The sequence below is a fragment of the Chiloscyllium plagiosum genome, chromosome 11 (assembly GCF_004010195.1).
Source record: "Chiloscyllium plagiosum isolate BGI_BamShark_2017 chromosome 11, ASM401019v2, whole genome shotgun sequence".
NCBI classification, from domain to species: Eukaryota; Metazoa; Chordata; class Chondrichthyes; order Orectolobiformes; family Hemiscylliidae; genus Chiloscyllium; species Chiloscyllium plagiosum.
The window spans coordinates 60,991,288-61,014,343 of record NC_057720.1 but is presented as its reverse complement, the minus strand read 5'-3'; the positions used below and the strand labels follow the sequence as shown (position 1 = coordinate 61,014,343).

General features: G+C 40.8%; 1 protein-coding gene across 1 annotated transcript in view; it reads right to left on the bottom strand.

Moving 5' to 3' along the window:
- odr4 (odr-4 GPCR localization factor homolog) overlaps nt 1–23,056 on the bottom strand; it is a 117,574-nt gene that overhangs the window by 59,834 nt on the left and 34,684 nt on the right. The window contains exons 6-7 of the mRNA XM_043699510.1: nt 12,691–12,797; nt 7,691–7,727 (exon numbers count right to left, since the gene is read on the bottom strand). Coding sequence (XP_043555445.1) covers nt 7,691–7,727; nt 12,691–12,797 — 144 coding nt within the window. The remainder of the gene's footprint in view (nt 1–7,690; nt 7,728–12,690; nt 12,798–23,056) is intronic.

The window sequence follows — 23,056 nt, the reverse complement described above, 5'->3', positions numbered from 1 at the left end:
TCCTACCTTGTCCCTGCCTGCCCTGACTGTTTGACTCGCTTCTGTTCTCAGCTGTACTCGTCTCAGATCGATCTCTTTCCTCACTATCTCCCTGGGTCCCACCCCCTCACCTTACTAGTTTAAATCGTCCCGAGCAGTTCTAGCAAATTTCCCTGCCAGTATATTAGTCCCCTTCCAATTTAGGTGCAATCTGTCCTTCTTGTACAAGTCACTTCTACCCCAAAAGAGATTCTAATGATCCAAAAATGTGAATCCTTCTCCCATACACCAGCCATGCATTCATCTGCTCTATCCTCCTATTCCTGCCCTCACTAGCTCGTAGCACTGGGAGTAATCCAAATATTTCTACTCTCAAGGACCTCCTTTCTAAATTTCTGCCTAACTTTCTGCAATCTCACTTCAGAATCTCAACCTTTTCCCTTCCTGTGTTGTTGGCTCCAATGTGGACAATGACCTCTTGCTGGCCCCTCTCCCCCATTAGAACAATCTTCACCCTCTCTGGGACATCCTTGATCCTGGCACCAGGGAAACAACAGACCATTCTGCTTTTTCGCTGCTGGCCACAGAAATGTCTGTCTGTACCTCGGACTAGAGAATCCCCTAACACAATTGATCTCTTGGAAGCCGACATATCCCTCATTGCATTAGAGCCAGTCTCAACACCAGAAACTTGGCTGTTCGTGCTACATTCCCCTGAGAATCCATCACCCCCTACATTTTCCAAAACAGCATACCTGTTCGAAATGGGTATATCCACAAAAGACTCCTGCACTAGCTGCCTACCTCTCTTACCCTTCCTGGAGTTAACTCATCTTTGTGACTGTATCTGAGACTTTCCCCCCTTCCTATAACTGCTATCCATCACATACTGTTGCTGTTGCAAATTCCTCATTGCTTCTAACTGTCTCTCCAACCGACCATTCGATCTGATACGATTCTCATCCAACAGCATTTATGGAGATATAATCTGCAGTAACCCTTAAACTCTCTTTAAACTCCCACATCTGACAAGAAGTACATATCACTCTATTAAAGGCTACTTTTGCTCCTTCACAATCTACAGACCCAGAAAATAACACCGTCTTATTCCTCTACAAACACTGCCCAGGTTAAATTAATAGTTATGGCTTACATTTTAAGTTTATTCAAGATACATACCTCCAAAACATATAATCAAGAAATAACCCACTCTACTCACTACTGCAGATTCTCTGTAGGCCTCACTTAAAACAATGACTTAAGGTTAATAACGTAACTTAAGGTTTTATAAAAAAAGGTGAATCTCAGCTCAGACAATCCACTAAAGGTGTGAGGTTAGAGTCTGTATGCATCCTAATCTTGAGTCAGACTGGCTCTCTTTCTGAAGTGGAATTTAAAAAATATTACACAGATTGATTCCTGCAGATTGTGCATTTTTTCAGTTCACCCATCCATTTACTACTTAGACCTTTCTAATAGTCTTCCGAGTTTCCTTTTTAGGTTAACATCTAATCTTCATATGTCTCTTTCATTCCTTTTCAAAAGAGTTATATCAACTCATACATACCTTACACTTGTCAAACTGCCTTATATTTTATTTCCCTCTTTTTTTTTTTCTTATCCAGGGAACCCTAGGTTTACATGGTCTTTTACCCCATATTTGAATGTGTCTAATCTGTGCATGATGCATTCTCCTTTTGGAAACACCCCGAGTACTTAATTCCAGTTTTGCTTGCCAATTTTTGATTCCAATTCCAAATGCCTCAAGTTAAGAATTTTTACTTATAATAATTTCTTGTTCTTTTTCATTACTTCTCTAAACCAGAGGCTATTATGATCAATGTTGCCCAGATGCTCTGACACTAAAACACACTCCAATTGTCCCTCTTCACTTGCCAGAGATAGATAACAGTGTCTCGTTCTTTTTTAGGTTGGAAAGGCACAAACCAAAAGTTCCATACAAGTTTCATGACCTGCTCCCAACCAGTGCCCTTTGCATCGTCTCTAACCGCAGTGCAATTTGGAATGCCTGAAGACCCCCCCATCATCACTTTAGCTCTTGCACCTTATTGCCTTCAAATTTGCTTTGCCACCTCCTCCTAATTATTTGGTGATCAATAGCACAATGGCTCCTCTACCATTCCGATTCTTTTCATTTAATTATGGGTGTCATGGGCAAGGCCAGCATTTATTGCCCATCCCTAATGGAACTCGAAAAGGTGGTGGTCAGCTGCCTCCTTGAACAACTGAAGTCCATAGAATGTGAGGAAACAGTGCTATTAGAAAGGAAGCTCCTGCATTTTCCCAATGACAGCTTCAAGTTTGGTTGGTGCAAGACTTGGAGGGGAATTTTCAGGCAGTAGTGCATGCATGCAACTGTTGTCTCAGAATCACAAAGATGTACAGGATGCCAACAGACCCTTCGATCCAACTCATCCATGCCAACCAGATATCCCTCTATCTAGATGACAGTCTTGAATATTTGCAAGATTTCCCATAGGTTTCTAGAACAATCAAAGCATAACTGTGGCTTAGTACATCAATACCAGCAACATTTCAAACACAACTCCATTAAACTTATTCAGTTGTTTCTTCAGACCAAACATTGAAAAAGACTTCTCTCGAAATGCCAGTGATGGTACCTTTCCATGATACCTACATTCCTCATCTACTTATTTTCTTCCTAATTCTGACTCAGATGTCTAAATATGGATGATAAGGAAAATTGCACAAAATGTCTACGTCCTTTTCTTGACAAGTAGATAAAGGAATTCTTGAATAACTGAGAATTACGAATGATAAAACAATGCTGATTAATAATCAGGTCTAGGCCAGGGGTTTGGAAGGCATTGTTGGAGCAGGCTGAGTCAGTTACTGGAGTGCATCTTGTAGATGGTACACACTGCTGCTATCAAACAGACTGCTTTGTCCTGAATGATGTCAAGCTTTTGATTGTTGTTGGAGCTAGAGACATCCAGACAAGCAGGAATTATTTCATCACATTCCTGACTTGTGCCTTATATATGGTGGACAGGTATTAAGGAAGTGAGTTACTTGCCACAGTATTCCTAGCTACTGATCTGGTCTTATAGCCTCAGCTTTTATATGGCTGGTCCAGTTTAGTTTCTGGTCAATAGTAACCCTCAGAATGCTGACAGGAATTCAATGATTGTAATAACACTGAACTCAAGGAGCAATAGTGAGATTCTCTCCTGTTGGAGATAGTCATTGCTAAACACTTGCTTGAGGTGAATGTTGGCTGTCAGTTGTCTGCCCAAGTCTAGATGCTGTTCAGGTCTTTCTGCACGTGGATATTGGCTATCTCAGCATGTCAGGGGTCACTGAGTAGTGTTAATCATTGAACAGCTGATGATGGTTCGGCCTAGGAGACGACCTTGAGGAACTGGTGCACTGGTGTCTTGGGTCTGAAACAACTGACCTTCAACATCCAAAACCATCTTCCTTTGACTATGTGAAACACCACTAGAGGAGAGATTTCCCCTAGATTTCCGAAGACTCTAGTTTTCCAAGGGCTCCTTGATGTCAAATACTGGCTTATGCCAAGGGCAGTCAGTTTTCACTTCACCTCTGGAGTTCAGCTTTTTTGTCCATATTTAGTCCAAGATTATCATGAGGTTAGGAGCTGAGTGGCCCTGATAGTATGCAAACTAAGTGTTCGTAAGCAGGTTATACCAGTTAATAGTACTGGTATAACCTGCTATCAATGATCCCTTGCATCACTTTGCTAAGAATTGAGAGTAAATTGCTGGGTGCTAAATGACTTAGATTTGTCCAGCTTTTTGTGGACAAAACATACATTCACAATTTTCTACTTTGTTGGGGAGATGTTTTGAAGCTTTCTACTGGAACAGTTTAGCTGGGGTGCACCTTTTATGAAGTATAGGTGGTGTTCGTTATGTTGGGACAGTGTCTTTTTAAGGGGTCAGTCACATGACATCAGTAAATATTCTGACAGTGCTCACGGGCTTGTTCAGACTTCTTTGAGCTTTTACAGAATGACCAGCTTCCAAATAACAACTTCTCTATTGGGTTGCAGCAAATTACAACTAATTGCATGTTATTACTTCTAACGGTAGCTTAATAACTTCCCAGTACAGAATAGCACCTAGTTCTGGAGCACAAGTCTTCATTGCTATTGCTGGTAAGTTGTCAGGAATCATTGCTCTTGTTGTTTCTTGTTCCTCCAGCCATTTTTACGTATCAAATGGGATGTGCTGAGGTTCTCAGGAGAAGGCTGAGATGGATCATCCATTTAGCACTAACAACAAAAACAGAAATTGCTGGAAAAGTTCAGCAGGTCTGGCAGCATCTGCGAAGAGAAATCAGAGGAAGGATCACTGGACCTGAAAAGTTGACGCTGATTTCTCTGCACAGATGCTGCCAGACCTACTGAGCTTTTCCAAATATTTCTGTTTTTGGTTTTAACTTATAGTACCTGCCGTTCTTCTGGCTTTTATCCATGTACCACCTCTGGGTGAAGATGTTTTAGCTTTGTCGTTTGCACTAATGTGAAGGGTCCCCCAAAGGATAAGGATGGATATGTCTGTAGGGCCTTCATCTCATGTTAGCTTTTTAATTGTTCACCACCATTTGTTTAACCCTATTGTATGCTGCTTCAGCTGTTTGGTATGCTGGTTCTGTATTATAGCTTCACCTGGTTGATGCTTCTTTTTTAGTTAAGTCTTATGCCACTCCTAACTTTCTCTGCATGTACTCTTCATTGAACTGGGATTCGTCTCTTGTTTGATAATAATGGTCGAGTAAGGAATATGTCAGACCATGAGGCTATAGATTACAGTTTAACATAATTCTGCTGCTGCAGATGATGATGACCTAATGGTATTGCCACTAGACTATTATTCCTGAGATCTAGGGACATGGGATGGCAGATGGTGGAATCTGAATTCAATAAAGAATCTGGTATTAAAAGTCTAAGGATAACCATGAATCCATTGCCAATTGTCGAAAAACCCATCTGGTTCACGAATGTCATTTAGGAAAGGAAACTGCTATCCTTATCTGGTCTGGTCTATATGTGACCCCAGATCCACAGTAATGCGGTTGACTCTTAACTGGCCTCTGGGCAATTAGGGATAGGCAATAAATGCTGGTCTAACTGGTGACACCTTCATCTTGTGAATGAATAATAAAAAAAAGCTACAGTACCTCATGGATGACAAGTTTTGACAGCTGTCCCATTTATCATAGTGGTAGTGCCACAAAACATGTAAGCTAGCATCCTCAATGTGAAGATGGGACTCTGTCTCCAAAAGTAGTGCACAGTGGTCATTTCTACCAACACTGCTGTGGACATACACATATGTAATAGTTAGATTATAAGGGAGAGTTAATGTAGACTCTTATTTCTGTTGGTTTCCTCACCAGTTGCCATAAGCAGAGTCTAGCAACTATGTCCTTAGGACTTAGCTATCTCAGTGGGGCTATTAATCTTGAAGTCTCCCATCCAGGCTCTTGTAATCCTCAGCATTTCCAGCAAGTAGAGGTACTCCTTCCCAACTGTATACCATTGTACTGCACCTCTGATGAATCTATCCTATCAGTGAGGCAAGACATACCAAGGAATGGTGACAATGGTGCCTGCAACATTGTCTAGTGACGTATGATTCTGTAAATATGACTACGCCTGGCTATTGCTTAACTAGTCTATGTGACAGTTCTCCAATTTTGGCACAGGACTCCAGAGGCTGGAAGGCAGGATTTTGCAAGGTTAACAGGGCTGCGTTTGCATTTACCATTTCCAATGCCTAGATCGATGTCGGGTTTCATTCCTTTTTTTAGACTTTGTAACCATTTTACAACAAGTAGGCCATTTTAAAGGTTAGTTAAGAGTCAACCACATTATTGTGGATCTAGAATCATTTGAAGGCCAGCAGATTTTCTTCCCTAATGGACATTAGTGAACCAGATTTTGTCTTATGACAGTTAACATGGTGATCGTTAAACTAGCTTTTTAATTCTGGATATTTTATTGAATTTAAAATTTACCATCTACCATGGGAAGATTTTAACCGATGTTCCCAGAGCATTAGCCTGGAGTTCTGGATTACTGATACAGTGATACTAACCACAAATCACCGGCTCCCTGAAGTAAACAAAGAAATCCTGGTGTTAATTTTCTTACAGAAATGAATCCTCTCCAGAGCTATAATAGCTTATTTGATTAAGACTGTTACTCACCACTGTACCCTTTGTCTGTATCTTTCCTGACTACCTTATAGCCAGAAATATGAAGGTTGCTAATCTTCCCTTCTTTGGGCCACGTCTTCGTAATTGTCACAATATCTTAATCTGTATCGAAGTCCCCCAAACTCAAGTACTGCATATCATAGCTTCAGAGATTTTCAGCTACTTTGCCTGATCTGAATTCTAAGTCAGATCCCAAAGATGAACAAAAATATTCGAATCACTGTTCTAACAACTTTATAGATTTATGACAAAAATTTTAAAATATAGATGAAGTTTCAAATTAAGAAATGCAATATGTTGTACTTGTTAGAGATTAAGAGATAACATTGCTCTTATTGTTATATCTCTGGCTTATTTATTAATACTGTGGCTTTGATATTCTTCAACAGGTTTTGTGTCTACAGTCCAGAAACCATTGCTGTGATAAAAAGATTTAGTATTGCTGAGAGGAGAGATATGATGTCAAACTCTGTCTTGTCCATATCACAAAAGAATTTTAAACAATCATAATTTCTACTACAGGAGAAACAAATCCTGATTGTCAGCAACAGAACTCTAACTGGAAAAGGTGTTGCTATGGAAAGAATAATCAGGATCTTAAGGCATCCCTAAACTTCAGTAATTCAAAAAGGGTGTAAGGCTTGAACATATTCCTTTGGCTTGCAAAGAACAGATTGTAGCGTACGCATGTACTTTGCTTCCAGTAGGCATTAAGGACCCATATTATAAACTCAAATAATTATCTAAAATTGATTGTCAGCATTGTTCAACCAGGCCTGCCCAATCATAGAGTTACATTTAACAGTGAAAATTCTATATCGCTTTATGTAGTCTCAAACTTTTTGAGTAAAGTTTATACACTATCTATTAAGAACAACCATGTGAGTGAGTATGCTGTTTAATCTGATCAGCCAACAATCAGCAAATGGGCCAAAGGCAGACAGACATATTCAGTCTGGAAACTGTCTGGTCAACTCAAATTACCCTGGAAAAGAAAAGTATCTAAAAATTTGAGGAAGACCTTCAGCACATTTTATGCTCCTGTTGTGCAGTGAGTGGTATTTTCAACTAACAGAATGCCCTGCCAATTACACAATGAGTGAATGTGTTGAATTTCAGTGCTGCTGTGATGTCTTACATGTAGGCAGTAGATCCCAACAAATGGCTGATCAAATTAAACAGCAAAACATTACAAAGGCAAGTCCGAAAGCACAAATGCAAGTGCAGAGCCTAAGCTCTCACCAACTGAGTTTTCATACTGATCGCAAAGCCTCCGAGTTATCTGCTATATTTCTAATGATTTACACTTTAGATAGAACAGTTAAATTTAAGCAAATTTGTAGTTACAATCTTTTCCTGATAATCTGAAGTTGCTTTTACTCAGCAACAAAAATGACAAAGCGGTATGTTAGTGCTTAAATAATTGAAATGTTATTCTATTTCAATCAGATTACTTCAAACTGAATCATCATCTTATTCTTACCTGTGGATTGTGAAGATCGTAGGCTCGCACCTTCATTCTGTATACAGAGAGCTTAGAAAAAGTTCTGGTTCATTTAACCCATATGGGAGATTTTAAAAATAGTATTTATAAATTATTTATTGCTGCCATTTAAATTTGTAATTCATTTGTCTGCAATTCACTTTAATTTGATAAATAGAGACTAATTTTGATTTTGGAGATCCATACCACAGACGTGAAGCATCAAGCTAAACCACAGGCTCCCAATGGAATACAATTTATGAATTGCCTAGCATCACAGAATCCCTACAGTGTCAAAGCAAGCCATTCAGCCCATCGATTCCACATGAACCCTCCAAAGAGGATCTCACCTAGACCCACGCCCCCTACCCTATCCCTGTAGCCCTATAATTCCAATGGCTAATCCACCTACTCTGCACACCACTGGAATTTAGCATGGCCAGTCAACCTAACCTGCACATCTTTATGGGAGGAAACTGGAGCACCCAGAGGAAGAAATGCATGTAGATACCAAAAGAATGTCAGTGTGCACTGTCTCCCAGGGCTAGAAATGAAACCGGGTCCCTGGCACAGTGAAGCAGCAGTGCTAATCATTGAGCCATTGTGCTGCATGGAAAGCTTAAATTTGGGTGCATAAGGAAGAATATGTTGCAGGAGAGGAACATGGGGTTCCTTTAGGCATTTAGTTTTAGGCACTTAAATGTCTGTTTAAAACATAAATTATCAGTCTATATTTTTGATCAGTTTACCTGGAGGACAAGACATATCCAGATTTGTCAGAATTGTCCACTGTAGAGTAACTTAAGGTTCTCACCACTGTATAATTTGATTCACTAATTGCTAAGCAGACCACAGAGTTCAATGTTAGTACTATGGCTTACTGAACATAGCAACTGAAACTCCTTGGAAACACAAGATTTTGCCAAGTTCAAAGAATGAGCAACACCAGGCCTGCCAAATGGGTTACTGAACACCATCCACCATATCAAGTTGAGTCAGACTGGTACCCACTGAGGGTGAACTGCACTTTAGGCTGTTAAAACCTCAGGAAGAAACTGAATGCTCTGAGGATCATTTTGCAATCCTCACTTGATAAAGGCATAGTACCAGCTTTTTGCCTATCAACAGCCATTGGTTGGTTGTCAGGTAGCTGATCAGCCTAGGATAAGAACAGGTTATAGTAGGGATTTAATCTCCAAATGTTCAGAAGCAGTATCTTTGTCCTATGCAGTAGAAACTCAATTTAAGCCATAAGAAAACCAGTTAATCTTTCCTGTAGCATTTGTTTAAGCCGAGATTTTAACTGATAAATCACAGACATTTTACAAATGAACCAGCCACCCTGTGCCATTTGCATACCACTGCAATCATTCAGCTAAGGAAAACCTGGAAGAATCGTTTGGATTAGCAACAACCAACTCAACATAATTTGTCGACAAAGATTACAGAACTGTCTTTCCAGTTTCTTCTGCTCCAAATGATTTTTAACCGTTTGTATGTCTGGTTGTGTGCGGGTGTAATGGGGAGTTTATAAGTGGAGCATATAATTATTACAATAATTATTAATTCAACCTCTAATTTATAGTGTTATATGCCAACAATTTATAATGGTTTATCTGTAGCCAGAGTCTAAGTAATAAATAGTAACTCTTGTTCAGCACAGAAACCTGTTCCATGTTTAATCAAGCGGAGTCTGAAAATCCAGTGATTTGGGGAGTATTGTGTACTTATTTTCAACTTTTGTGACAAATTCAGGAATATCGAGGCTTGATTTTCAGTGTTCAACCTCAGAGACAGAGGTAGGGAAAGAACAGGGATGTCTGACCACCAACAGAACGTGTTGCCCTATGTATGCCTTGCCTATTGTGCTTCCACGTTCTGCAGCAGGCTGTCAATACAAACAATAATCTGTGGTAAACCCTCTATGGACCTGAAGTTAGGCACCAAACAGTTGCATTCAAGGCTACACAGACTCAAAAATGATGAAAAACAGATAGTATATAATGCATAAAATTTACCAAAACACAGAACTTTATGTGCCACCTGTGCCACGAAAGTGTGCTCAAGGGACTTTTTCATCCTGTCTCTCCAATTACATCTTAATGTTGTCCAGGGTTCCGCAACTGGCAGAGGAGGTAGATTGCTCAATAATCAAGGAGGAGAAAGTGAGGGCTGCAGATGCTGGAGATCAAAGCTGAAACTTGTTGCTGGAAAAGCGCAGCAGGTCAGGCAGCATCCAATGAACAGGAGAATCGACGTTTCGGGTATAAGCCCTTCTTCAGGAATGAGGAAAGTGTGTCCAGCAGGCTCAGATAAAAGGTAGGGAGGAGGGACTTGGGGGAGGGGCTTTGGAAATGTGATAGGTAGAGGGAGGTCAAAGTGAGGGTGATAGGCCGGAGTGGGGTGGGGGCGGAGAGGTCAGGAAGAAGATTGCACCTCGAGGTTCAGTTGGGTGGACCGTCTTGACTTAGTGAGAGTCATCTTGACAGAAGCAAGTGGACCTTACTCAACTTGCAGGTCAGAAGGCCCAACAACCTTTGTAATATCCAGAGATGGAAATTTTAAGAGGCCTATGTGTGGTTCCTCATCCGGTTTGGTCTCCTTATGAGGAAGGGGCAGCTGGATTTGCACCAGGTTCCCTACCCCCATGTCAGTTTTCAGTTCTGAGGACCAATGGTTAGTGTAACATGTGTAAGCACCTCTCCTGCAAACCCTGAAGGTGGTGGACCTGGCTCTCCATGGGAGCTGGCAAGTTGCTCACAGTGATGGCCACACAATTGCATATTTAGAACTGGGTCTCCAAAGCACAGCTACACTCGTGAAGCATCGGAGTTGAAGGCCAATCCCTCTGACATAGTTGTCTGTTGCTCCTCTGCATGTGGACAATACTCCCTGATCACTGACACTACAAGATCCTCTCCTGCCTGAGGCTGAGCAGGTGCATGCTCCAGAACTCCTCCACATTCTAGTGGCTTGGGGCATTTCTTCTTTATTGCACTGAGATGCTCATCAGATTGTACTCCCAAACTTCCTAAGTGTGAAGGTATCTGAGATATCTGTAAGTGAATTGGTGGCTGGCTACAGGAGGCAACCTAGTCAGTGCTAACTCTGAGGCCTTGGAACTCTCTTCCTCAGAGATCAACGTGGCCTCTGGCTGACGAAGCTGCTTCACGGCCTAGGTAGCAGATATTCTCCTGGCACCTGCAAGAAACACGGGAGAGTAGTCATTGTGGCCAAAGTTGGAAGAGGTGTGCAATAAATGAAACTGGCCATGGGGGTAAATGTGAGAATAAAGAATAGCACTGACTCAGGTGGCAGGACAAGGAAAGTCTGGAATCCCTGAAGAAATAGGCCAAATCTTTTCCTGCAAGGGACAGGGTTCTCTTCTCCTAGTGGGTGACAAGTCTGATGTTGGGCGCCCTACCACCAAGCCGGACCCTTTCTTCCCTTTTACAGGCTACTTTTCCCTTGAATGAGAATTAGGGAGGGATTAAATGAGATGAAAATGGATGGCACAGCTATCAGTGTTGGTGCTGGTGGTCAGATGTCTTGGGCAAGAGAACAGGGAGGGAAGGGGCCTTTCGGTGTTAGTGGTCTGGAAGGTTGGCTGGGGGGGGGGTGGGGGAGGGAAGAAGAGCAGGGATTGATCACGAGTGAGTGAAGATGATATGGCAAACAGTGGAAGTGGGAGGTGGGTGCAATAGCAGAAATAGAGCGAGTGCGAGGTAGCAGACAGAGCAGCATGGCACTTATGGTGGTGGAGCCAGAAGTTCACTAACTTCCTTGCAGCTCTGCTGGCCACTCTTCTGATCCATTATCCGAGTAGCAACCTCAGATCAGGATGCTGGTCTGGTAGCATGGCTTCCTGTACTGGTCCTTTGGGAAGAGGACACCACGCTTCTCACAACCGCATCCAGCAGGATGTTCAGGTCCTTGACAGAGAATCATTGTACCATTTTCCCCTTTTCAGATCTCTTCTGAATTAGTATCAAGCAGGGGACCTTCAAATGCCAGTGCTGATCTGGGTGCACAGGCCATTTAAATATTGCGCAGATGTTGCTGATGCTGGTCTTTCGATGGATATCAAATGAGTGATGAGTTCTTTCATTAATAATGCATGGTAAGATGGAGCACCACAGGGATGGGGTAAGTGGTAATTGTTTGGTAAGATACAGCTAGTCTTATGACGAGAAACCCTCTAAGAAACACAACGATACTGATACTTAGCCAAACAAAATGAAGATTCAGTCCATGGTAACAACACACATTTTATAATCATATTGCAATTTTTCAGGGTTAATACTAATGAGAGGTAAATTGTGTTGACAGATCTATTAAATGTAACTAATAAGGTAGTTTTCAGAAAAATTCAAGAAGATGCCACATGAGTTTTCTATCAATATGAGAACTGGTGATTGGGAGTACTATTTTACCATGGACTGAGAGTTAGTTGACAAAAAATTCCCAAGAATCTTCCTTTACTACATTTAAAAAGTCTCTCTTCCACCTCAGTAAGCTTTCTCTTCCATTCTCTATTCTCCAACCAATAAACAGGACAACTCATAACAACATCACTTTTCCTAATCAGCAGGGCAGACTTCCCTTCACCTGAGATTAGATTCTATTTTTCCTTAGCAGAGCACCTCTTCTCCCTCATACTTTCCTTAAAGAAGCTGTTTTTCATCCAACCGTGTGTCTGCTAACCTTTTATTCCTGCTACCCCAATAATGGGATCTCTTCATCGTATTTTTTTATTCTTCCAAGGACAACATATTGTCACAATAAAGGGATTTTATTTTAGTCTTGACTGATGAGGATTCCCACAAATGGCAGAAAACTGTGAAATGAAACACATTTACTTTCTTGGAAATTTAAAAAAATGGGAACTGAGAAGCACCTGAAAAACAAGTTTTCATGATATGATTTTTTTAAAACCTATGTTCTGACAGTAGTACACTTTATTATACAAAATGTTCCTCGATTTAACCATTAAAGGATACTTCTTTGAATCAGCATAGACTTGGAGAACAACTCGCTCAGCTGATTCTTCCTCAGTAAAGCTCCAGAGTCTTTCCTTTGCAGCAGCAGCCTCAACTGCAGTTGCTAACTGTAACAGAACCATTACAAGCAATTATGCAATTCACTTAAATTGACATTCACTTTTTACATGTATTGATTTATAACTGATCACTTAAGGCTGTCAGCCAAGTAGTATGGGCTTGCTAATGCCATATTTTATGTTGATGAGAATAATTATATCACTATAAAGAGGAACTAACTGCACTTCATATTACCTGTCCTGGTATTCACATTACTACAGTAAGTACAGTGAAGCAATTTAGAATAGTCTGGAACACAGGACGATAAAATGCAAAACCTTATTCCTCCTCTTGAACAAGGAATAACATGGCAGGTTGTATGATAAATGACAGTGTGCTTTAGTATCAGTATGCACAGTGGGAATGCTATATGGTAATTGGGTGATACGTACAAACACATGAACAAGAAGCAGGAATAGGCCATTCAGCTTCTTGAGCCTGCTCAGCCATTTAATAATATCACAGCTGATCTGACTGTAACCACAAATCCACATTATGCCAACCTTGAGGACATTAATTGTGCCTTGTTTATGAAGAATCTATTCAACTCTGCACTAAAATGTCTCTGCTTTCGCCATCTCTTCAGGAAGAAAGTTCCAAAGATAAATGACTCTCAAGATTTTTTTTTGCCCAACCTTCTTTTTAAATATGTGACTGCTTATTTTTAAATAGTGATTCCTAGTTCTAGATTCTCCCATAAAACACTCTGCACATCTACCCTATCAAGGCCACTCATGTTTCACCAAATCTTCTAAGGCGGCTGGTTAGCTCAGTTAGCTGAATGGTCGGTTTGTGACGCAGAATTCAATTCTTGCATGGCTGAGGTTACCTCTTCAACCACTCCCCTCACCTGAGGCATGATAACCTCAGATTAAACCATCAGCAGTCATCTCTCTCTAACGAGTGAGCAGCCCTATGGCCCAGTCGGACTATGGCAACGTTACTGTTTGCTTTACTCTTCTAAACCCCAGGGGATAGAAGTCTAGCCTGTCCAACCTTTCCTTGTAAGACAACCCTCTTATTCAAGCTACTGGACTAGTAAACCACCTCTGAACACATTTATGGCCTTAGTCTCACCAACGTCCATGTAACTGAAGCATAACCTCCTAATTTTGTATTCAACTGTCCTTGCAATAAATGATAACATTTGATTAGCTTTCCTAATATAAGAAAGTAATAACTAGGAGCAAGGATAGGCAATCTGCTCAGCTATTCAATAAGATCACAACTGATCTTTTTTGTGGCCTCAGCACCACTTACCTGCCCTTTCACCATAACCTTTAATTCCTTTACTGTTCAAAAATTATCTTAGCTTTAAAAGTATTCAATGAGGAAGTCTCAACTATTTCACTGGGAAACGAATTCCATAAATTCACAACCCTCTGGGTGAAGAGGTTCCTTCTCAATTCAGTCCAAAATCTGCTCCACCTAATTTTGAGGCTATGCCCTCTTGTCCTAGTTTCACCTGCTAGTAAAAACATCTGCTCTACTTCTATCTTACCTATTCCCTTCATAAATTTTCATAAGACTCGCCCTCATTCTTCAAAATTCCAACGAATAGAATTTCAGTCTACTCAGTCTCTCCTCATAAGCCAACCCTATAACTCTGGAATCAACCTAGCGAACCTCCTCTGCACCACCTCTAGTGCCAGTACATCCCTTCTCAAGTAAGGAGACCAAACTTGCACCAGGTGTGGCCTCACCAGCACCCGGTACAGCTGCAACATAACCTCTCTGCTTTTAAACAGAATCCCTTCAGCAATGAAAGACAAAATTCTACTTCCCTTTTTAATTACCTGTTGCACCTTCAGAATCCAACTTTTTGTGATTCATGCACAAGAACACCCAAGTCCCTCTGCAAAACAACACGCTGCAATAATAATAGTCCTTTTTACTGTTATTCCCATTAAAATGGATGACTTCACATTTATTAACATTGTACTGCATCTGCCAGACCTTTGCCCACTCACTTAAACTATCTATTTTCACAGTCTCTGCACACTTTGCTCTACCACTCATCTTTGCGTCATCCTCAAACTTTGATACACTAAACGTGATCCCCAACTCCAAATTATTTATGTAAATTGTGAATAATTATGGTCCCAACACCGATCACTAAGGCATACCACTTGTCATTGATTGCGAACAAGAAAAGCACTAATTTATCCCCACTCTTCGCTTTCTGTTACTTAACCAATCCATGCTATTTCATTGCTTGTAACACCGCACATCTGTAGCACCATTGCCTGTAACACTATGCATCTTTATCTGAGGCAGTAGCCTTTTGTGTGGCACCTTGTCGAATGCACCTTGCCTAATTAATTGCTTATTTGCATACTATCCTTTTGTGGTTGATGCACTAGGAAAGAGCCAGATCCCTTTGCATCTCAGAGGTCTGCAATCTCCCACTGTTTAGATAATGGTTTCTGGAAGATGGAAACTTGATGCTTTTAATTTGTAAAATTGTGAATAAATAAAATGTGGCAGACATGTCCCCATTATTCTGGGAATATCCACTGCAATTCACAAACACCACACTTTTCTACAGCTGGCACTTCTCATTTAAAAGAATAATCACAGAATGTTTGAAACTCAGTCATTACATGGGAAGTGCATCAAGTTAGGCACTAATCTAAAGCTCTTGACCATAATTCGTATAAAATTGGAGAAGCAGTAGGCCATTCAGCCCTTTGAGCCTGCTCAGTTATTCAATATAACCATGGCTGATCACACATCTTAATAGTCTGATCCTACTTTCTCCCAATAGCCTTTGATTCCCTTTGCCTGAAAAATTATACTTAATGTCTTTTTGAAACATTCAATATTTTGGACTCAATTGCTTTCTGCGCGAGAGAATTACAAAGACTTAGCACACTGTGGGCGAAGAAATTTCTTCTCATCTCAGTCCTAAATGGCCAATCCCATATCTGTAAACTATGATCTCTGGTTATGGACTCCCCGGTCATCGAGAACATCCTTCCCATATTTATCCTGTCCAGCCCTCTTAGAATTTTATAGATTTTGATGAGATCCCACCTCTTTCTTCTAAACTCCAGTGAATGTAGACCTAACTGATCCAGTCTTATTTTGTACATCAGTCCGGCCATCCCAATAATCAGTCTAGTAGGTCTACAGTGCATTTTCTCCATAACCAGAACAGCTTTCCTCCAATAATGAGAATAAAACTGCACATAATTCTCTAGATGGGGGTCTCACCAAGCCCTGTACAATTACAGACAGTCATCCTTATTCATGTACTTGATTCCTCTCATTATAAAGGTAAACATACCATTTGGGTTCTTCACCACCTGCTACATCTGCATGCTTAATTTCAGTGACCGGTGCACAAAGTAACCAGGTTTCATTGTACCACCCTCTTTCCCATTCTATCATTATTCAGATAATAACCTGTCGTCTTATCTTTAGTAAAGGTAAAAACAATGACTGCAGATGCTGGAAACCAGATTCTGGATCAGTGGTGCTGGAAGAGCACAGCATTTCAGGCAGCATCCAAGGAGCAGCGAAATCGACGTTTCGGGCAAAAGCCTGATGAAGGGCTTTGATTTCGCTGCTCCTTGGATGCTGCCTGAACTGCTGTGCTCTTCCAGCACCACTAATCCAGATTCTTATCTTTAGTATCAAGAGTGGGTAACCTCTCATTTGTCCCCATTATACTTCATCTGCCATGCATGTGTCCACTCACTCAACTTGTCCAAATCGCAGTGAAGCATTTCTGCATCCTCCTCATGGTTCACTCTCCCACCCAGCTTTGTGTCATCTGCAAACTTGAGATATTAAATAAATGATTTAGATCAGGGAATTAAATGTATGTGGTGAATAGATGGGATCCAAGCACCGACCCCTTTAGTACCCTACTAGTCACTGTCTACCACTCAGGAAAAGACCCATTTATTTTTATTCACTGTTTCCTGTAGGGCAGCACGGTGGCACAGTGGTTAGCACTGCTGCCTCACAGCACCAGAGACCCGGGTTCAATTCCCGCCCCAGGCGACTGACTGTGTGGAGTTTGCACGTTCTCCCCGTGTCTGTGTGGGTTTCCTCCGGGTGCTCCGGTTTCCTCCCACAGTCCAAAGATGTGCAGGTCAGGTGAATTGGCCTTGCTAAATTGCCCATAGTGTTAGGTAAGGGGTCAATGTAGGGGTATGGGTGGGTTACGCTTCGGCGGATCGGTGTGGACTTGTTGGGCCGAAGGGCCTGTTTCCACACTGTAATGTAATCTAATAATCTAATCTAATCTGTCTGCCAACCAATTCTCCACGCATGTTAGTAGTCTACCTCCAATCACTTTAATCTTTCACGTTAACGTCTTATGTGGGACCTTATCAAAAGCCTTCAAAAGTCTCAGTAAACCATATCCACTGGCTGTCACTTATCAAATCTACAATTACATCTTTGAAAAATTCCAGTAGATTGGTCAAGTATGACTTCCTTCTCGTAAAGCCATCATGTCTCGATCCTCTCACTGTTTTCCAAATGCTCTGCTATTAAATTGCTTATAATAGACTGTAACATTTCCCCTTCCACTGATGTCAGGCTAACTGATCTATAATTCCCTGCTTTCTCTTGACCTTTTTTAATAAGTGGGGTTAAATTAGCTACCCTTCAATCTACAGAATTATTCCAAAGTCTATAGAATCTTGAAAAGGTGACTACCAATCTTTCCACTATTTTTACAGCCACTTCCTTAACTACTCTGGGGTGTAAATTATGGAGTGCTGGAGGTTGACTCATCTTTACTCCTATCAATTTCCCTAACACTATTTCCCTACTAATAATGATTTCCTTCAGTTTCTCTCTCACAAAACCCAGTGTTTCCCAACATTTTTGGGACACATGTCCCCAAACAATAACCTGGAGCTCTGGATTACTAATTCAGTAACACTACCACAAGATTACTGCCTCCCTTTAAATACGCATTGACGGATGTTTCAATAAGTGTTTTTTTTTTATTCTGCTCTGTCTACAGTTTATGATGGAATGTTTTTAATAAATGATAAACGTGTAATCACTAGCATTTAAAATTCAAATGTTATAGATTTCCTCTCATCACATTTCTTTACAATACAATACTTTGAAGTTCCCAGTCAAAGCTACTTTATTCAGCTGATGTCTAACTGATTTTTGATTAATATTACTGGCTTCTGAATGGTAACTGTTTACAATAAGATGCTCAGTTATTCTGTTTGTTGAACATTGTGTTGAGTTTAATGACAATGGAGCTTTGTATTTGCACATGCAGAGTCTATTTTCTAAAGGTTATTGATCAATAGGAGGACAGGACCATTTGATGGGTCGGCAGGCTAGGGAAAAACAGTGGATGGGTCAAACTTCTGGAAAACCTTGGTCTATTTTATAATTGGTAAATCACGATGAACTTTTGTTGTCAATGGTAGAAGGTAATAGGCAGAGTTCATTCCAACATATCCCCCTTCAATTGCAAAAAAAAAAGTAACTGAAAAGAAATTTATCCCATTTTATTTGAGAAATTTTCAGCTGTTTGGCTAATATATCTACAACAGATATTTAGCCTCAAAGATAACTCAAGGGTAAGGCAGATAATTAATTGCAGATAGGTACAGACTCCTTGTCAGAGAAGAAATACTCTGTTTGATTCCACTCACACAAGGAACTCTGATGTTTACCTTGAATAATATGATATTTGCTGTGACATCAAGATTAAGAAATTCAGAAAGAGATTTTTATCAAATCATTCAAGAAAATTAGGATATGCAAAGCAGTTAACACTCAGAAACTGGTTAGTTGTGGAAATGATATGCCTAATGACAATGTGATTGTTGATGAAGATGATGCTGAAGTTAATAATCCATATGATGATGCCAATCAGCTTAAAATAATTTGTTTGGTTCTGAAGATGAAGAAAGTGATTCTTATGGATTTTACTATCTTAACGCTGTAGATTCACATTACTTATATGTAGGCAACTTTGGGTTTGTTTTATGTCTGAGATACCCATTTGCACTAGTATACCCTTACTTTATTTCTCTCTGTGATAATCTTTGTCACTTGATTCTAATTTGTCTATCTTTCTACAGTTACATCACATTCCATGAACAATATTTAGCAATATTCAGTTGCATTCTTTTAGTCATTTTTTAAAGTATTTCTGAACTAACTTGCCTAACTGCAGATAATATTATTGCCTGACATCACAAACCCACGCTCCATACTAATCGAATCCATTCTATCTATCTTTCATTTTTGCTTAGAATGATCTTTCCTTAAAAAGCTTCCTTCCTTTCAACTCACTATATTCCAACAATTTCATTCTGTGAAGTATCTAATTGTTATCTTTATGAGTTGTCTGCTGAGAAGGTAAGAGATTCCAAATCACTTTTCAAAGACACATATTAACTTGTATACTTATACAATAGTCCACCTCAAAGTTTTTGCCAAAAACTCTAATCTTAGAAACTTGACTTTTACATAAGTAGCATTCTTGGACAGGCTGAAATTCTCTCTTCCATCACAATTGCCAAACTGTTCCCACGAAACCTTCCCAAAAAGTAGGGCAGATGGAACCATAAGCATTTGCATTATTTCATTATTATTATGAAGTAAACAATAACTTCTGTGGGTGGAGACAATAATTTTTATACATTAAATCCATTAATTTTATCATTTAATCCAAAAAAAGGCCTTGTACACAAGTTTATACAATTTCACTTTTTTTTTCCACAGTAGAGAACTACAGGCACTTAGCTGCAGGGTATGTACTGAAATAAATTACCATCCATTAAACAAAACCCTCTTTGTTTACAGAACCAAATAACTCATTCCAATCTGCTTCCTGAAAAGCTTCTTCATATGGATCAAAACTATCATTTTCATCAGCAGTCACAGTCATTAGCTATATCAAGGTTGTCAATTTACAAGGAGAAAGTGAGGTCTGCAGATGCTGGAGATCAAAGTTGAAACTTTATTGCTGGAACAGCACAGCAGGTCAGGCAGCATCCAGGGAACAGGAGATTCGACGTTTCGGGCAGAGGCCCAAGAAGGGCCTGTGCCCGAAACGTCGGATTCCTGAAGAAGGGCCTGTGCCCGAAACGTCGAATCTCCTGTTCCCTGGATGCTGCCTGACCTGCTGTGCTGTTCCAGCAATAAAGTTTCAACTGTCAATTTACAAGGTTGGATTGGCAGGAACACAGTACACACCAGTGAGGTGGTAGCTTGGACAGCACAGATTGATGAGCATAAACAGCTGCCTTCAGTGGTGTGCCAGTCTATGATTCTATGAAGTAGATTCTCAACAGGGTAAGTTTGAATTCAGTTGCAAATGAGAAGCAAACACAAAGAGTTTGAGGTTTTTGACGAGGAGTCACAGGTTGACTGATACATCGGGTATGTGAGAAATGAACGAATTCTTTGGCCAAACATTGGGGCCATCTTTTACACAAGATCAACCAGTAACTGAGTATATATAGCATGCTATTTCATATCATGTTAGAAATTATATGTCAACATTGACAAACCATACAGACAGTCATACAGTCAGAGTCATACAACACAGAAACAGACCCTTCAGTACAATCAATCCATGCTGAATATAATCCCAAGCTAAACTAGTTCCACCTGCCTGCTCCTAGTCCATATCCCTCCAAACCTTTGCTATTCATGTACATATTCAAATGTCTTAAATGTTGCGATGGTACCCACATCCACCACTTCCTCAGGAAGTTCATTCCATACACAAACCACCCTCTGTGTAAAACACTTGCTCCTTATTTGTGTCATATGATATTTAATACATGGTGTCTCAATGGCCTAAAGGTATTTTCGCTTGACTATTAATTCAGAAACTCAGCTTGTATTCTGAGGACCTGGGTTCAAATCCCGCCAGGGCAGAATGTGGAATTTAAAAACATGGAATTAAGAATCGACTGCTGAAACCATTGTCTATTGCTAGATAAATCCATCTAGCTCATTAATGTTCTTCAGGGAAGGAAATCTGCCTGGTCTGGCCTTCGTGCGACTCCAGGCCTAGAGCAATGTGATTGAATCTCAGTTGACCTCTAAAACAGCGTAGCAAGCTACTCAGACATACCAATCACTACAAAGTCTCAACAAAGAAATGAAACCAGACAGACCACTGGCATTGACCTAAGACAACAGCAAAAACAGCCCTGTCAAGCCTGCAAAGTGCCTCTTATTAAGATTTGGGGGCTAATGCCAAAAGTGGATGAGGTAATTCACAGATAAGTCAACCAACAGCCTGACATAGTCATACTCATACGCTAGGTTGTATTTTAATGTCCACCATCAACAGTGGCTTGACAGCAGCACTAATGATCGAGCTGGTCAGGTCCTAAAGAAGATAGCTGCTAGACTGGGCCTGTGGTAGGTGGTGAGGGAACAAACAAAAGGGAAAAATACATGTGACCTCATCCTCACTATGCTAAATGGAACAGACCTTGAACAGATCAGCAACACAAGAAAGGGCATCCATGAGGTGCTGTTGGCCATCAACAGCAGCAGAATTGTACTCCAGCACAATATGCAACCTCACGCCCAGGCATATTCCTCCATTCAACTATTACCATCAAGCCAAAAGATTGATGCTGGTTCGATGGAGATTGCAAAAGGGCACACCAGGAGCAGCACCAGGCATACGTAAGATTGAAGTGTCACCCTGGTGAAGCTACCAAACAGGACTACTCGCCAAACAGCATAAGCTGCAAGTGATAGACAGAGGAGAGATGCTAGAGAGTTAGAGTCAAAAGGTGTAGCACTGGAAAAGTACTGCATATCAGGCAGCATCCAAGGAGCAGGAGAGTTGACATTTCAGGTGTAAGCCCTTCATCAGGAAGGTGATGACAGAGCTAGGCAATCCCACAATCAACAGATCAGATCTAAGCTCTGCAGTCCTGTTACACCTTGCTTGAATGTAAGTGGACAATTAAACAAATCACTAGAGATGAAGGCTCCACAAACATCCCCATCCTCAATGACAGAAGAGCTCTGCACATCAGTGTACAAGATAAGACTGAAGCATTCACAGCAATCTTCAGCCAGATGTTCCAAGTAGATGATTCATCTCAGCCTTCTCCAGTGGTCCCTAGTATCACAGATACTAGTCCTCAGCTAATTCAATTCACTTCACTTGATATTAAGAAATGGTTGGAGGCATTGGACACTGCAAATACTGGATTTGCAGTGGACAAAGTTCAGATGGACAAAGTTAAAAATCGCACAACACCACTGTGCCACTATGTCGCTCCACTAATTAATGCCTCAGTAGTCTGCTAGCCATTATCATTAAAGTGATGGAAGGTGTCATCAACACCTGCTCAGCAATAACCTGCTCACTGATGCCCAGTTTGAGTGCCATCAGGACCACTCAGCTCCTAACTTAATTAAGTTTTGATTCAAACATGGACAAAAGGGCTGAATTTCAAAGATGAGGTGAGAGTGACAGCCCTTGACACCAATGCTGCAATGGACAGAGTATGGCATTAAAGAACTCCATGGGGAGCTGGGGACAATCTCCCTGCTGGTTGGAATCATACCTATCCCATATAAAGATGGTTATGGTTATTGAAGGTCAGTCCTCTCAGCTCCAGGACATAACTGCAAGAGTTCCTCAAGGTAGTATCCAAGGTTCAACCATCTTCAGCTGCTTCATAATGACCTTCCCTCCATCATAAGGTCAGAAGTGGAGGTGTTCACCAATGATTGCACAATGTTTCGCATAATTCGCGAATCTTCAGCTACTCAAGCAGTCCATGTTCAAAATCAACAAGATTTGGACAATATCCAAGCTTGGACTGACAAGTGGCAGGTAACATTGGCACCACACAAATGCCAGGCAATGACCATCTCCAATAACGGACAATCTAACCACCACCCATTGACATTCAATGATGTTACCATCACTGAATCTCCAACTATCAACATCCTGGGGGTTTAACACCAACCAGAAACTGAACTGGACTAGCCATATAAATACAAGAGCAGATCAGAGGCTAGGAATACTGCGCTATGTAACTCACCTCCACATTCCCCAAAGCCTGTCCGCCATCCACAAGGCACAAGTCAGGAATGTAATGGAATACTGCCCATTTGCCCAGATGGGTGTACTTCCAACACTCAAAAAGCTTGACACCATCCAGTACAAAGCATATCACTTGACTTACACCATATCCACAAACATCCAATTCCTCCACCACTGACGCTGAGTAGCAACAGTCTGTACTAAATAGAGGATGCACTGCAGAAATTTGCCAAAGAT